The sequence below is a fragment of the Zootoca vivipara genome, chromosome 1 (assembly GCF_963506605.1).
Source record: "Zootoca vivipara chromosome 1, rZooViv1.1, whole genome shotgun sequence".
NCBI classification, from domain to species: domain Eukaryota; kingdom Metazoa; phylum Chordata; class Lepidosauria; order Squamata; family Lacertidae; genus Zootoca; species Zootoca vivipara.
The window spans coordinates 57101817-57119924 of NC_083276.1; the positions used below are offsets into that span (position 1 = coordinate 57101817).

At 42.0% G+C, this 18108-nt stretch overlaps 1 protein-coding gene across 8 annotated transcripts in view; it reads left to right on the forward strand.

Moving 5' to 3' along the window:
• The window catches only part of SHANK2 (SH3 and multiple ankyrin repeat domains 2), a 361129-nt gene that overhangs the window by 123206 nt on the left and 219815 nt on the right, over positions 1 to 18108 (forward strand). For 7 of the 8 annotated variants that reach the window (XM_035116843.2, XM_035116841.2, XM_035116842.2 and 4 more), the window contains one exon: positions 5544 to 5603. The exons of the other annotated variant lie outside the window; for it this stretch is intronic. In XM_035116843.2, coding sequence (XP_034972734.1) covers positions 5544 to 5603 — 60 coding nt within the window. The remainder of the gene's footprint in view (positions 1 to 5543; positions 5604 to 18108) is intronic. 8 annotated transcript variants of the gene reach the window in all.

Consider the following 18108-nt stretch of genomic DNA (forward strand, 5'->3'; position numbering starts at 1 on the left):
CTACCTAGGCAATTATCTTTCCACAAGGGACAGCATTGATGCCGAAATCCAGCATCGCCTGAGCTCTGCGAGTGTAGCTTTCTCCCGATTGAAGTGCAGAGTGTTTGAGAACCGGGACATTCTCAGGGAAACCAAAATGCTTGTTTACAAACCTATTGTACTACCAACCTTACTGTACGCTTGTGAAACATGGACCACTTATAAAAGCCAACTCCAACTCCTCGAAAGATTCCATCAACAATGTCTCTGAAAAATTTTACACATCACTTGGGAAGACAGGCGAACTAATACCAGTGTACTGGAAGAAGCAACTACTCCTTCCCTAATCTGGCCAAATGCTTCCTGGGCTTGGGGAAGGAGGCATGAGGCTCTATAACAGGATTCTGGATGGTGTTGCAGCAAGTCATAAAGTTATTACATGCATCATGTAATAACTATATACCAAGGTCTTAATGAAGTTGTTTTACGTGTAATTGTTTCACATGTAATTGGTTTTTTTTTCTGGCACCAAGGAAATTTTGCAACCAGGGCCAACTGCCCAGAGTACTGGCAAAAAAAAATTCTAGAAAGAAGGCACTGGCAAATAAAACTTCTTACACACCTTATAATGTGATGGACTATTGCATTCCCTATTAGCATTGAATGTGCTAAGAAGTTGTATCTAAGAAGTTAGTACAGTAATGTTTCCTATTTCAGGATGCATATTAAAATACATTTCCTGGAAAATACTGTTGCTTTACTTTGCATATCATCTTCACTGTAGCCCACTGTAGCCCAGGTGTTTTGTTTGCTTTGTGCATACTACAGCCTTATATTCATGCTACAATGGTTCTTAAGGCCTAAGGCTGTCAATGATGAATTATTTCACCTGATGTCAGGATGAATTAGAGCTGGTCATGTAACTTTCTGCATTAATGTAAAATAGCCCTGTTGCAAGAGCTGCAAGATACGCTATATCTGAGAACAGTTTCTTTGTGCTGTTCTTGGCATATAAGTAGCCAGATCCTGAAACATGATGCGGTTGATGGGGAACCCTATTCTTCACAAGCTGTAGCTTCTCGACTAAACCCAAGGGAAGTCCTACATAGAATGCATTGCAGCAGTCTAATTCTGTAGTCTAATTGTTAAGGTTTTTGATTGTTTCTTAAGTTATTTCTATATTGTTTAGTTTTGTTCTAGAAGTTTTTGATATTCCTTAGTTCATTTGTTTAAGTGATGATTATTTCATTTGTTTAAGTGATTATTATTTCCAGCCTTTGCGAAACGCTGGACTAGCTGAATCCCAAGGCGGAATTAAGATTGCCGGAAGAAATATCAACAACCTCAGATATGCAGATGACACAACCTTGATGGCAGAAAGTGAGGAGGAATTAAAGAACCTTTTAATGAGGGTGAAAGAGCAGAGCGCAAAATATGGTCTGAAGCTCAACATCAAAAAAACCATGGCCACTGGTCCCATCACCTCCTGGCAAATGGAAGGGGGAGGAATGGAGGCAGTGAGAGATTTTACTTTCTTGGGCTCCTTGATCACTGCAGATGGTGACAGCAGTCACGAAATTAAAAAACACCTGCTTCTTGGGAGAAAAGCAATGACAAACCTAGACAGCATCTTAAAAAAGCAGAGACATCACCTTGCCTACAAAGGTCCGTATAGCTATGGTTTTCCCAGTAGTGATGTATGGAAGTGAGAGCTGGACCATAAAGAAGGCTGATCGCCGAAGAATTGATGCTTTTGAATTATGGTGCTGGAGGAGACTCTTGAGAGTCCCATGGACTGCAAGAAGATCAAACCTATCCATTCTGAAGGAAATCAGCCCTGAGTGCTCCCTGGAAGGACAGATCGTGAAGCTGAGGCTCCAATACTTTGGCCACCTCATGAGAAGAGAAGAATCCTTGGAAAAGACCCTGATGTTGGGAAAGATGGAGGGCACTAGGAGAAGGGGACGACAGAGGACAAGATGGTTGGACAGTGTTCTCGAAGCTACGAACATGAGTCTGACCAAACTGCGGGAGGCAGTGGAAGACAGGAGTGCCTGGCATGCTATGGTCCATGGGGTCACAAAGAGTCGGACACGACTAAACGACTAAACAACAACAATTTTCAGTAAATCCCTATTATAGTCGATTACTTCTCGTTTCAGGGAATTTCACGGTTTTAAATTTAGTTTGTGTTTAGGTTCCCTTATCTGGCAGCTGTAGCTGCTGTAATGGTATCAAGGAAGATAGGAACCTTATCCACCTTCCACCCCCACCACTGGTCCATATTCTGCCCCACACCTCTTCAATGTCTCCCTCCCTCCTGGTGGCTGGAACACTGCTGGGTCCCCTGGAAAAATTACATGTCCTAGGATCCCTACTGCCTGAAATTCTGCTGCAATGCCATTACAAGAACCAGGGAAACAGAGGGGAAGGTAGCAGAAGAGGAAGAAGAGAGGAGGAGGGAGGCTGGTTTCCCTCCCTACTGTTGCAGTCACATCAGGTGAGAGCAGAGGAAGGATTCCCCTCTAGTTCTTCAGCTTACACTGACACACATTATGAACATAGCAAATTCATGTTCCAAACCGGGCATTTATGAAGCTTAGCAGCATCACTACATTTTTGCATCACCACATGCTATTTAATCTTATACTGCTCAAGTCCTTTGAAACGGTGCTCATGAATCTTTGGTTCTTCTGTGTTGTCACATTTACAAGTATCACTTTTATGTGTCTACTTCCTTTCACTTTTGACGATTGGTTGTTTCTTCTCTCCAACACTTTTTAAATCATAACGTGTAGCATCAATAATATGTGGTAAATTAATTTGTACCACTTTGGGATCTTGTATTCAGCTTGGAAATTTATATCCTGCCTTTAAGTGGCCTATTGACAATCAAAGCACAGCTTGCAAAAGAGATAAACAGCAAAATGGAACAACACAGAGTTGAAAAATCCAGTTAAAAAGCTTGTCTGCTTTATCCAAAAGTTCAGCTTTATTTAGTAAGACTATTACTATGTCACCCAGTAATCAAAATTCTCTTAGTAGCTTTCATAAAAAATAGTTAAAGTACAGTAATAAAACAAATAAGAACACAGTCTAAAAAGTGAAATACCCATAACAGCAAACATGAGGGACTGTCAGAGACCTCCTGTCATCCAGTGATGTTGTGTAGTTTCCTGCTGCCACCTGTAGCAACTGTAACATTGTATGTGGATATCTCTCCTCCTCTTCCCTCTAGTGCTTCATTTCTACCTGCAGCCTTCAGAGGGAGAAAATATGCTCCTTTGTGGTCCCTAAGGCGAGATTGCTCCCTCTTGATGGCCATGTTCTTTGTCCATACACTGCCTCTTCAGGAGGCCCCTTCTCTGTTACACTGAACCTTCTGTGCCAATATCAGTGGTTTGGGTAAAATATTTTCTCCTTAGAGACATTTAGGCCAGCTAAGCAGGGAGCATATAAGCGTCCATTTGTCTGTCCTTCCAGACCCTCCAAGTGTCCCTATTTTCCAGGAACATCCCTGATTTAGAGAAGCCATTCCAGTTTCTGATTTGATCTTGGGATGTCCCTATTTTCATTGGAGAAATGTTGGAGGGTATGGAGTTACCTGACACCCGAGTCATCTGAAGGCAATCCCACATAGGGAAGTTTTTTTAATAAAATGTTTAATGGTTTATATAAACCACTGAGCCTCTTGGGCTTGCCGATCAGAAGGTCGGAGGTTCGAATTCCCGCAACGGGGTGAGCTCCCGTTGCTCGGTCCCAGCTCCTGCCAACCTAGCAGTTCGAAAGCATGCAAAAAAAGTGCAAGTAGATAAATAGGTACCACTCCAGCAGGAAGGTAAACGGCGTTTCCGTGCACTGCTCTAGTTTCGCCAGAAGCACCTTAGTCATGCTGGCCACATGACCCGGAAAAACTGTCTGCGGACAAACGCCGGCTCCCTCGGCCTGTATAGCGAGATGAGCGCCACAATCCCAGAGTCGTCTGACTGGACTTAACTGCCAGGAGTCCTTTACATTTTACCTTTTTATGTTACCATATATGTTGGAAGCTGCCCAGAGTGGCTGGGGCAACCCAGTAAGATGTGTGGGGTATACTGTAAATACTAAAATTATCATTATGGAATGGGACATCCCTATTTTCATTAGAGAAATGTTGGAGGGTATGTCTTTCCAACTAATCTCCTTGTAAGCTCTGGCTCTTTCTCTGTGTTTCTTGTGTGTTGTGGGAATGGTGACAGAAGACATGCCCTCTGCTTGGCCTACATGGATTGGCTCCCTCCATTTCTGTGCGGTATGCAGGCATTGTCATCAGCTTGGGCCCTGATTAAGGAGGCACTGTTGGGAGTTTCCAGTGATGCTGTGAGCATTTCTGTATCTTCCTTGTCATTTTTGTATTTTCTGGTCTTGCGGGCTTTCCCCTGCTCTCCTGGGCTGAGCACGGGTTGTAGCAGTCTTATCTCTCGTCCTGGCTCTGCAAGTTACAGCTTGATCCCATCTATGCCTGCAGGGATAGATGTTGCCATGGAACTGTTATATTAATCCATTTTACCACAATAAATTGGTAGTATATTGTTGTTAAAGATGGTTACATAGTATACAGTTTGAGCAAAAAATATATGTAACTTCATTGCTGATAGAATAATTTTTCTGATACTACATGCTCACACATATAATTGCCAGTTCAACAAACAGGAATGTAAAACCTCAAGATTCTAGTGGAACAATTGGTTTTTGTAAATTGAAAGAGACAAAGTTGTCACCGAACTCCTAATTTTATTCCATTTAATGGCACTCATAATTCTACCTTTCTCACAACAGTGCATTGAATTTACACATGAATTAATAAAAATTGTCTCTCCCACTTATGAAGATTTTAGGAGGAAGCAGAAAATTATTCAAGGTAATATGCATGCCAAGTCATTTTTAGATCAGGTTTGCATTGGTTCCTTTTGCTCATTATTGCTCTCCTATTCTTGTTTGTAAAGTAATCTTTCCAGTTGTGTTATATTTGCAGCATCTTGAATCTGACGATTTGCAGGCCACAATAAAAAGCAGACAAAAGGAAAAGAAGGAAAAAATGCATATAGCAAAATGCAAATCATAGTGCCTCCTACTATAAATAGGCACAATTTCAATTCAGTTATTCATCCATCCCAGTGTATCCTCACTTCCTCCTTCTCTCAATGGGGCTGACCGTAATAGAACATTACAAATGCTACCAACACCTCCATATTTGTACAAAATGAACCCCGCATTACTGCTGTGATATTCTTTTTTTAATCTTCTGTTATTTATACAAGTATGATTCATTAACAGTTATTTTTGCAAAGGAGAATTGCAGCCTACTAATACAATTTAAAACACTCTTATTTGGGGGACCAAGAAGAGCATCATCTCATTACTTTTCTTCCTCTCAGATTTTTTTTTATAAAGAAAAGACCTTGAAAGATCTTTTGACTATAACCTGATGGATTTTTTAAAATTATAAAAACTCCTGTTTCTGAAAAACCAGGTATTTTCTCCTCCTCCTCCATTTGTCCTTAAGCCTCTTTTCTCTTCGATAGAGCTTACCAAGAAAGTGAATTTATACAAAGCTCAGAAGAGAGATGCTGCTGAAAGCTTGGGTGAGATTGATGTAAATCAATGATACATAATTTACATTGAGCGAAGCCAAACCATGGCTTAGTGTGTATGTGTGAGTTTCCAGAGAGGGTGTATAAAATTGTTTGCTCCACCAAAGCCATTTTGCTGCTGCACTGCACCGAGGTAAGCCAGGCTTTGGCTTCATGTATCACCTCATGGTTTAACTCTCCTGGTGAAACCCATGAGCAGTAAACCATCGGATAAACCTGGGTTCAGCTATGCCTTAGCTCAGCACAGAGCAACAGTGGAATGATAGGAGAGGAATAAAGGAGTTCTCCCACCCACCCCACTACCACCATCCCTAGCTTTGGAGAGAAGAAGGTACGGCAAACTTAAGCAAGCTTCTTCAAAAGGATAGGAAAGAACAGCATAGCAGGCAGCCGGCTGCTTCATTTCATTTCCTTCCTTGTGTGGTGATGGCAGCTCTGTCTTCCGAGTCACATCCGTTCTTGCCACTGAGGAAGGTTTGTTTAGGGTTTGGTGCATGATTTGCAATGAGGAGTGCAAATTTCTAGTAAAGGTAAAGGGACCCCTGACCATTAGGTCCAGTTGTGGACAACTCTGGGGTTGCGACGCTCATCTCGCTTTACTGCCCGTGGGAGCCGGTGTACAGCTTCCGGGTCATGTGGCCAGCATGGCTCAGCCGCTTCTGGTGAACTAGAGCAGTACATGGAAACACCGTTTTATCATCCCGCCAAAGCGGTACCTATTTATCTACTTGCACCTTGACATGCTTTCAAACTGCTAGGTTGGCAGGAGCTGGGACCGAGCAACGAGAGCTCACCCCGTTGCGGGGATTCGAACCGCCGACCTTCTGATCGGCAAGCCCTAGGCCCTGTGGTTTAACCCACAGAGTAGATGTGTACAAAAATTACTGTGGTGGAAAACAGAAGCTTTATTGAAAGGCAGGATTGAAATATTATTTTTCTATGCTGTACATTTTGTTTGCATATAAATAGGTGTATAAGTATAAGAAAGCAAACTTCCTCCCCCTCCCAAAGTTTACTGCAAGGTGAGCATCTGCACAAACTGGCAGTCTGCTGCCACCAAGCATACTAAATGATCATTTTATCTATACTCAGTGCCTGTCTAGCAAATGCATCTTCTGTAAGAAAGTTCTAAATGTGTACTATGAGAAAGATGTAGATGTTTAAGATGGCTTTCGGCATGGAGAGGTTTAGGTGCACCAGTCATTATACACTGTTTTCATAACTACAAAAGATGCAAGGCATAGGAAACAGTAGTACTAAATATGCAAGACCTGAAATTGTACATCTCCCTCCATAAATGGTACTAGTTCAATTAATTTATGTATGTAATTCACATTTCATGTGTTTAGGTTAAAGAAGACTAGTCCAGCAAACAAGTAGGGTTTATAGGGAAGGTGCATGGTGTTTGGAGGGTCTGGGGCTGCGTGAGTGAGTGAGTAAGTGGAGACTGGATTTGGATTTGTCTAGGTAGGATGGGTCAGTCTAAGAATTATTCCATGGTTCGGATTAAATTCAAGCTGGAGAAATATTTGAGGCTACCAATGTTCACCTCTTATTTGAGATGAGCATTGTGAGCCCCTGAAATGTGTATCCAAGTCACAGGATTATGGTTTTTGCCAGCATCAGCAAAATGTAGTGCACCTCTGGAGGATTATAGTAGATTATTTGCTTATAAGACTCTTCCTCTTTAGTGCTACATACTGCTTACAGTCATAAGAACAGTGCTATGCTTTGAAATAAAATTGACTCTTCCAACACTTGGAAGCACAGATGCTTTGCCCCCTTATTTACCAACCAGGCTTGCATGCAAAACTAAAACAATATGACATGCAATCAAGCCAGACAAATAAATTTTGAGCACTTTCATTGAAAAGATATTAAAAGGCCTCCGTTTTTTTAATACACGAACAATGACAATGGAGGTAGAGTCTACACAGCAACAGGTATCAGTTGGGGTGGGGTGGATTAATGCATGCACATTAATTTCTCAAGTGGTTAGTTTCCTTGAACATTAGCTCTCTCCCTTACCTTTGTTGTCATCTTTCCTAGTAGCCAGCAGCGGAGCTTCATGCTCTGCCACTGGGGGCGGAGAGAAGGCGCGCTGCCCCCAGTGACGTGGTGCGCGTTCTGGGGGTGGGGCGGGCAGCGGCGATGGCGCCCCTGGGATCACGTCGCTCGGGGCACACCTCCCCTATCTTCCTATGCCCCTGCTAGTAGCAATCTGGTGGGGCAGACCTGCCCTCCCGAACGCTAACATTACTGCAGCTTCCCAGGATGGGGTTGGGGCGGCACTGTGTCGCCCTGCGGACAAAGTCACAGCAAATGGCTGCCTTGAAAAATTTGTAAGCTTTAAATGGTGTCTAAAGGTAATTAAATTTGTCATCAGAAGATTCTCCCCAGGGAGAACATTACAAAAGAAGAATGTAACAGCTGAAAAGGCCCTTTCCGTGATCACTGGCGCTATGTGTACCAGGTTAAGACCTCAAAAGATGATATTAACAGTTGGCCAGATTCATGTAGGAGCTGGTGGACGGCTGATATATATGTATGTGTAATTAATTTAGTTCATTTATAAATTTTTCATATTTCAACAGAAATCTCTTCAATGGTATACATATCCAAAGTTAAGGGAGTCAAAATAAAAAAGCAATACAAATTCAGACCCAAACAATATTACTACCAATGCCACTACTACTGCTACTATTAGGAGCCCCATATTTCAGTAAAATAATAAAATATCAATAAATATATCTAAACATGCCCTGTTGTATCCCTCTGAACTGGGCCAGTGGGAGCACTGTGTTATGGTCAGAGGTGCCAACGTAGCCCCCAGACTTTGGTTACCCAGCTGTGCACGCAACGTGACATCACATTGCGTGTGCACTGCTCAGCCTCCACCCACAAACGCTGCTCTCCACTTCCACAACATCTGGGCTGGGGCTTCCAGCTCCACCACAGGGCCTCTGATGGGGCTGGCCACAGACTCACCCTAGAAACACATCTGTAGCCACAGTGGGCCCCAACAGAGGCCTGTGGCAGAAGCCCCAGCTCAGTCACACTGTGGGGCCAGAGAGTTGGAGGTAAGGCAATGGGCAGCGGTGGCAGAGCTCAGGCACCCACAGCGAAAATTTTGTGAATGCCCAGGCCCTGGAGTTGGCACCAGTGATTAAGGTGGTTCCAGTCCTACCTACATAGCATTGGAAGACTGCTTCTCAGCCCCCTGGCAGTTAATCTGTGGTGTGCTATGGGACACAATGTTATTTAATACCCATGGAAAGCCATTTGAAGTGGTCATTATAAGATTTGCGGCAAGGTGGAGTACAACCTAGTGCTCAGTCTCTTGTTTCATCATCTCCCCATACTTCCCCAGTGCACCCCCAAAATCTGTTTTCAGACTTCCACCAACCTTCTGAAACAAATTTGGGGAGAGTGCATGGCCTGCATGGGAGAAAAGCTTTTCACAGACATGTAATTTTATTTGTACATTTGTTTATAAAATTTCTTGATTCCCGCCCCCTTTATTTTGATAATTTTATTATGTTTACTGTTATAAAGTGCTTTAATTGCTTGTTTTAAGCAATATTTTAAGGGCCATTTTATGTAAGTAACTAAGATGATTTTTTCAAGTGACATATAAATTTGGAGGTTTTTAAAATTAAAAATACACACACCTTTGGTAGGTACCGGTAGTTCTTTTCTGAAGTCATTATGTGGGCATTAGATAACCTAGGCATGGTTAGTAGGAGAGAAATACATAGCTATTTCTGTTTTTTCAAAATTGAGATGAGTGTGGCATCCTCGGGAAAGTGGCTGTTCCAGACTCCTAGCTAAATTGTGAGACACAGAGGGCAAGAACTATATGTGCATATGTCCAACAAATAATAAGGGAGTTTTCACACATTTGACAGTCTTTTTCTTTGGTGATCACTCGTAGCCGAGTAAGATTGTCTTCCATAGACACGGTTTTAACAGTGAGTCCGTAAGTGACTGTGGAGGCCAATTCTGGATCCACACGTCCTTCCACAGTGGGGACATTGGTTTCTGGGCGGGAGTTGATCACGGTGTGGATTTGCCAAGCGTGCCTTCCTCTTAGCACGTTTCTCCCTTGTGTCCTGAGTTCGAGTGTCTTCAAAGCCCATGACACCTTTGGTAAAGGCTGTTCTCCAACTGGAGTGCTCACAGGCCAGTGTTTCCCAGTTGTCAGTGTTTATACTACATTTTTTTTAGATTTGCTTTGAGACAGTTTTTAAACCTCTTATGTTAACCACCAGCATTACGCTTTATTTATTATTATTTATTATTATTTAACATTTGACAGTACAGATGATGCCTATGTATATTTGTGCTCCCTTATTTTCTCTGGCTAGGCTATGTGTATTTCATCAAATATAAGTTGTTGATTAAAATCATTTTGCTGAAGTTTATATGTGTTCAGACCCTTGAAGCCTAAAAACTACTACTTGTAGAGGATGGTGCTTTTTATATTAAATATTAACAACAACATTAACACTGTAATATTAAATGAATCCTAAATTGTTTTCTTTACTTATTTATGCTGGCTAACTCTTTACAGCTTTTTTATCAAAAGCGAAAGAAGGTAAAATTTAGCTTAGCGGCTCTTATTTCCATTTATTTTTTTATTCATGAAAGAGTTATTCTTAGCAATAAACCGAGTTGCACACTCTTAAAAGCTGATACCTTGCCAACAACAGGCAAATACTGTTGCAGTGGAACTAGGAACTATTATTAGTAAATGTATCCATTTATTCAATTTTGGGGCAAATGCTACCAGACCACAAATCAGATTCCGTACATGAGCGGTTTCCAGTTAGGGTTCTGTGAACCCCAGGGGGTCTGCGTCCTCATCCCTTGCCTCCCCCCAACTAATTTTTTTTTGTCATTTATGCATGGTAATATCACACATTTTATGGTCTGTTTTTAGTATACCTAAAATCCTCTGATTATTAGGGGCTACCCAATGTTTTGATCAAAAAATTGTTTTGCAGAGGTAACTACCATAGAGTTATCAAAATTTTCAAAAGCAGGGGGTCCGTGGCTTGGCTTTTGAAAAATAGGGAGTCCTCAGTAATTACCGTAGCTAATTGGGAACCATTGCTGTACTTGATACTTCTGAAATTCTCACACCTTTTGATATAATTCTGCCTCCGTTTTGTTTTTTCTTAAATGCAGCATGCAACTTCTAATATTCTATTAACATAAAGAGACACATTCCTTCCTAATATTGCTGGTATTTCAGATAAGTATTTCTAGGCTTGGGCTGTTAGGAGCTTTTGCACAGGTGCATATAAAAGGCACCAAACAACGCTTTTCAAAAGCTGTGGTAATTCTAATAATAAAGCATATTTTTTAAGTAGCTGTGTGAAATTGTAAGGTTTCCCTTCTTACAGTGGAAGAATGGAAAGTCTACATTTTAGTTGAATAAAATTTCCCCAAAGTGGGTAAGGGTAAGAAGCAATTGTACTTAAAAAAACAAAACAAAACGTGGCTGTCAGTTTTGTTCCGATGTTTAGGTAGGGTGCGAAACTTGGAAGCAGTTAATTATATACCAGCGGGGATGATGAACCAAGAGAGTCTAGAAGGCAAGTCTAGAAACTGGCATATAAGTACTGAAAAGCATTTTAGGTGTAAATGCTGGAATTCAGCTTCACGAGCTCCCGCCTCTTCCAAGACTTCCCCTTTAGCCTGTGTAATGCTGCCACGAAATAAGATGAATGATTCCTCTCCCTCCTCCTCCTCCCTCTTCTCCAAATCTTAATTTTGACCCCCCTCGGCCTGCCCTGCTTCTCCTTGCTTCACTCACCCCTATTCTCCTACACATAAATGTCTCAATTGCAAAAGCAGGAGAATGTTTGAAAGGCTCTGTGTCGATGGTGTTCACATGACTAATACTATGAAAGATAGCAAGATTTTTTGAGCAGCACCAGTCTAAGCACAGTTGGCTCACAGCTGACAGACAGAATGTGGGGTGGGCTTTGTCACCAGAATGCTGGGTACTGCATGCCCAGCTATGCTTGTAGTTATACAGTGCCCAGTAACCTGCTGCTCATGTCAGGTTGCAGGCAGTTAAAACACATGGAAACTGGGTAGCTTTTATTCCTTTTCATCTCAGCAAAGGTTATATAATGAGGGGATTGCTGCTAAAGTAAAAAGGAAAATGAAGTCTTTGTTAAATGCCTTAACAAAGAAAGAAGGTAAGCACTGAACGCAAAGCACTTGATGCTGGAGGAGGACTGCTATTTTCTTCTGCATGCTTAATATGATCTGCTTAGTTACTGTATAATTATTCTAAGTTCTTTCCGTATCTTTTCCAGAATTCCTTTATGTTGGGTTGTCCTTTTAGACAACTCATTATAAGAGCGGGGTGTGACTTGGTTCGTTTTAGTTTATATCGGAGAAGCCTTGTGTTCTTTTCACAGGGGAAAAGCTCTGTGTTTGAGTAAGGAGAACCGATTTCTTAGGTTTATATTACTGTTGAATGCTCACGAGTGTTTCCTTCAGATGTATGCAATTTGATGAAAACATTCCAGTAGATTATGAAACAATGTGTTTTTTAAAAAATTCACACGGGGTGGTACTTCGAAGCATGCTGCTAGTTCTCGCATCTTTTCACCTGAAAGCTTTGCAGTATAATTATATTTTATTACATAAATGAATATATACCGTATATGGAAATCTATCCAGGAGAGCTTAAAACATGTACTTTCTGTTTTGATAGAAAAGGGGATTTTTTGGGGAAGTGGGATACAATTACAGTAGTTATTGGAAATGAAACATATAAAACGTATCAAATGTATCTACCCACTTGCAGCATGCAAACTGATATGGGGAAAAGCTGAGAAAGGACTTGCATAGTTGGAGATGGTTGTTTATGTCTCTAATTATCCATATAACATTCCTGGCATTTGCATCTTCTAATAAAAAAGTCACTAATTAAAAGCTAGTCTTCAAATCAATGCTTTGCTAACATCAAGTAGAAATTAACTCATTATTTAAAGCCCCTTACACTTACCATCTGATAAGAGGAAAGAGGTTCTGTAAAATGTAGAAATCACTTTGGTGTGGCTCTGTTTCTCCTGAAATCTGCAAGTCCCAAAGAGAGACAGATACACTATGCTGTCTACAAGCATCTTATATTGAAGTGCTTGGAGAAATGTGATTTTATTTTTTGTTTGCTCTATGCTTAAGCTAAGATCCTTCCATTGATTTCAGTGTGACAGAATAAAATTAAATACCAGCACTCTGGGTTAAATGCTTTGTAAGGCATAATTAATGTTTCTAGGGCAAGTATTGTACCACACAGATTTGAAATTTTATCAGTAATATTTTTGGTATTTTGGCGATATAAATTCCAAGGGCCTTTACCTAGATACCGTGTTTGAAACCTCATGTAACGTAATGCATTTAGTTATGTAAAGAAATATTTATTGTTCAAAGGGACCACGTGTATTTAAATGGGTGATCAGTAGGGCAATAAAAAAGTACAGTGAAGGGTGTTTTTGATATAACGTATATGAACATGCATTATGGAACCAACATGTTTTCCTCAACCTCAGTTTTGGCCTAAGTGTTAAAAATTTGGAGCCATGTAGTTTTTAGTTATTTTTTTATATATTTATACCCTACCTTTTGACTTGGTAGGCCTGCACACTTACAAGCAGGGATACATTACCTGTACATCAGCAAACATCATGTTTTGTTAAAATCGAAACATGAGTTGACTTGGCTAAATTGTTAAAATTAGATCTTTTAAAACTGTTCAGAGGGAAGCAAAGTAACAATACTGATTGTAATTCACTTCTCTCATCCCTGTAAAACACATTTGTGGTTTGTTTGTTTTGAATACCTTAAAATAGTATTTTACTTATTTAAAATACATGTGAAATATTAGCATTCGTTTTGAAGTATGAGGGGAAAACACATGCTCTAAATTTAATTTTGGTAACTCAGTTCTAGCTGGTAAATGCATTCCAGGATTATTGATTCAATTGGAAAGTTGACACCGATTTCCATGGGATATGAATTGGACCTGCTCGTTCTTATCCAGCAGAAGTCCACTCTTGTAAACACATTTCTTCATGCAGATAAGACTTGGTGCATACACAAATTCCAGCTATGTTGGAAGGGGTATTTCTTACATCACTGCTGCTTGGGGAGGCTTTTCAATGAAGTTCATCAGAGCAACGATCACTCCTCATTTTGTCCTAACAGGTGGCAGCCTATGGCCCTCCAGATCTTGTTGGACTTCCACCACCCCGGTCTTAGCCACTTGACCAATGGTCGGGGATGATGGAATCCTGCACCATCTGGAGGGCTCCTGACCCCCGGTGTAACAGGTGGCAGTGCAGTAACTGGACCCACTTGGAAATTTCTTGCAATGTTGATCTGCTATTGGAGAATGGAGAGAGAAGAATTGCACATGGGCTCCAGGAAGCCCCCATTGCGCAATGTACCTCTCGGGGTTGTCAGGGCTGTTTCTGTCCAGCTCATATTCTTTCTGTGAGAATGCAAACACAGGAGCAAATAAATAGTCATTTTCATTGCTTGCAGGTCTCTGGTGTCAGGTTTTGGGAAGACCTTAATAAAAAAACACCCTGAAAGTATTTTTTAATATCTTTCATCCCTTTTTGACTGCCTATACTGTATGTGAAAGTATTATGGTGGTATTTTGATTTTGCTGTAAAGTGATATAGGTCATTTTAAGTTTGATGAATCTTCAAGTCATTGTGTCACATGCAAGTCCCAGTATCCAACAGGATACCTTTTAAATAAACGACTGATGCAATGATGCATCAGGGTTTCTTAATAATTGTGTGCATTGATAGTTTTAGCTATCTATCTATAGAAGCATACAGGTAGGCCTCATGGGCTCTTTTGCTAGTGGATATATAAAAATGGTTAAAATTATTTTCACAAACAATACATAGCTCAATACCTCCCAGTAGCGAGAAGTGTCTGAACATGGGGCATTTTCAGAGTGGGGAAGGGGAGTTGTAGTAGCAGTCAGAGACATAATAAGACTAGCTACATATTCATGGGATTTCCCCCTTCACAAGTTTCTTACTATTTTATTTTTATTAGGACGCAGGTGGCAATGTGGTCTAAACCACTGAGCCTCTTGGGCTTGCCGATCAGAAGGTCAGCGGTTCAAATCCCCGCGACAGAGTGAGCTCCCATTGCTCAGTCCCAACTCCTGCCAACCTAGCAGTTCAAAAGCACGCCAAAAAAGTGCAAGTAGATAAATAGGTATCGCCCTGGTGGGAAGGTAAACAGTGTTTCCGTGTGCTGCTCTGGTTTCGCTAGAAGTGGCTTAGTCCTGCTGGCCACATGACCCCCCCCCCAAAAAAAAACACTGTCTGCGGACAAACGCCGGCTCCCTTGGCATGTAAAGTGAGATGAGCGCTGTAACCCCAGAGTCGTCTGTGACTGAACTTAACTGTCAGGGGTCCTTTACCTTTACCTTTACCTTTACACTGCAACTGTGTATTCTAAATTTAGGGAATATAAGCTGCATTTACTATTATTTAACAAAACTCAAAAGTCTTGCAACCTGATATTGTGAGATGCTACATTGATAAATGCCTCACAGGATCAAGTGCTGGGATTCCAGTAATGGTGGGAAGCAGGAGCCCTTTATGACCAAGAGTGGTCAAGTTTGGAATTTTGAGAATGTGCTGTGGATGCCAGTCACAAAATGGCGGCTATGGGGCATGGCATAATGGCTGCCAAATCGAAAAGAACAGGAAAAGGAGCAGGACCACAAAATGGTAGGTGAATGCCCTTCTCAACTGGGGAAAAGGTACCTATCTCAGCCATCACTACACTTGCTCCTAGAGATAAGCTTTTCACACCTTCCTTTTGTTTGGAACCAATGGGAGGGTGAATATCAAATCCTGGCATCCAGTTAAAGTATATAAGTGGAGGGAACTCAATGTGGGAGATTCCGAGCCAGTGCAAACAGCAACTGTACAGGAAGATTAAGGATTTTTGAAGGGGTATTTACTAAGACCTTTCATAGGAAAATGATGGTCATACTGGTGATGACCCTTGGAGAATGACTCTCCCATATGGCAGTCTTTGGACCAAAACTCAGTCCTAGTGCAACACAACAGCTATCATTTCAGCTGCTTGCTTCAGATTCCCACCCACCCACCCCACCCCATTCCATTCCACACTGTGCCTGTGTAGCCTTGTACCCTTACTGATAGCAGTAATAGGTATTAGTGGAGTTTAGCATCAAGTACAGAATAACTGTATAACTCTGCCCCACTTGCCAAATTTAGGATTCTGCTTCAGTTGCAGCATTCAAACCTCTGATTGAGCAGCTTCAGCTAATGCAGTACTTGACCGACAGTCCTGTAAAACCTTTCAGTTCTCAGTAAACAACCTTGCATAGAGATAATCTGTGGTTTGGTGGGGAATGTTTTGATTTTTAAAACTTAGTGTACTGTATGAATTTTACAGGCCATATTCTGATAATTTAGTGACAGTAACTGAAACAAATTAAAAAAACCTCCACCAAGTGTTGTGGGTAAACAGACGGGAATGCATAAACACTGTGGCTTGTGTTAAAGAGGGCCACAGATTTACATAATCTTTAAGCAGCATCTTGGGTAACAAACTCTTAATTCCAAGAGCAGCATAAAATCCAATTTTGTGCTTACAAAAGAGGTGAGAACCCTTGCCTGATGGGAAAGCTCCTGGGGCATAGGGCATATTGGCATCAACCAGCAAGTTTGATAATCTGCCATTCTGGAGATGAAAAGTCAGGCTGATAGTCTCAACAGCCTTATGCAAATTAATTTTGCCTAGTCTTGCTGAAAAACAAGCAAATGAAAAGTCCTGCTGAGGTTTCCAGCTTCATCTCAATAACATAGTAGTTCAAAAGTATAAATACCATAGCTTCAGCGCTGAACTGTCCATGGTCACTGTGGCATGAAGATCTGATCAGTCATCATGATGACCGGGGGGGGGGGGGTATTGCCAGCATGTAAAGGTTGTGCGCTCATCTCGCATTATTGGCCGAGGGAGCCAGCATACAACTTCCAGGTCATGTGGCCAGCATGACAAAGCCGCTTCTGGCGAACCAGAGCAGCACACGGAAACGCCGTTTACCTTCCCACTGTAGCGGTTCCTATTTATCTGCTTGCACTTTGATGTGCTTTCGAACTGCTAGGTTGGCAGGAGCTGGGACCGAGCAACGGGAGCTCACCCCGTCACAAGGATTCGAACCGCCGACCTTCTGATCAGCAAGCCCTAGGCTCTGTGGTTTAACCCACAGCGCCACCTGCGTCCCTCATACCTATACTATGTCTTAAAGTCACATCAAGAGAGAAAATATAAAGTGGCATGCTGGGTAAGTGAAATGAATGTTTTCTTGAAGCTCTCTCCCCCTCCCATCATGAGGCTTCTATGCATGAACTGGCTACTTGGCTTTGCCCCATTTCAAATTTATTTAGCACTTTTGCTAAGGGCTCACACAATGATAATCTCAAGAATGCTTACTGTAAACTAAACCATTGTTATTACCCAGAGATCATTGGTTGGGAACTGAAGATGGTCTGCTTAAGCTCAACCCACTGATTTCCTGCAAACTACTGGTTTTGTGGGTGAGCTCACGTTCCCTATTAACCTCCATGCTCTTTATTGTACCTGCCTGCACAGTCCCTTGGTACATTGCCATTCAGTACTTGTTCAGAGACCCAACATCAGAAAGTCACATTGCTCTGCTGGTTGGTGACCTTGGTTTTGGTGAACTGCTATACTATGGTTTCGTGTTATGTGAGAAGTGGATATAGGGGGGTGCGAGTGGTGTGGTCATGCTGGGCGCATAGCCGAGGAGGATGCCTTCTCAAAGCCCAGAAAGCGCTTGTCCAAAGCAAGCTTTGGGGAGGAGATAGGAGGGCTCTAGGAATTTGCCAGAGCCTCGCACCTCCTTCCCAAAGCCCAGCTTAAACTGGCACCTTGAGGGCTGGGGGTAGGGTGTGAAACGGACAGCGGAGCCAGACCAGAGTCTGGTGATGCAGTCCCTCAGAATTCCACCAGAGGGCTGGAGCCTCTCTCTGGTTGGCTACCAAGACAGCTAGCCAGAGGGGGGCGGAGCAGCACTTTGGGAAGGAGAATAAAAGGAGCCGTTTCTGGGGGAGTGTTTGGCTAGGGCTTAATTTGAGATGGGAGATGGGCATTAGGATAGCGTATGTCTGAGACAGTTGGTTCAAATTTGAGTTTAACATTCACTCTGAGGAGAATATAGCTAGAGGAAGGAGCCTCATAGCTTAGAAGTAAGACCATATTAAGTGTCTTGGGAGAGTTCACAGACAGGAGTCCACTGGAGAGTTGAGTTTGAGCCAGGAGAAGTAGAAGCTGTGTGGATAACAGAATCCCAAGCCAGTTAAAAGGGGTGTGGTGACCTCGAGGGCCAGTTATACTATTTGGAAATGCCTCAGGAGTGGGATTGTTAAGAGGCTGGGTAACTGTC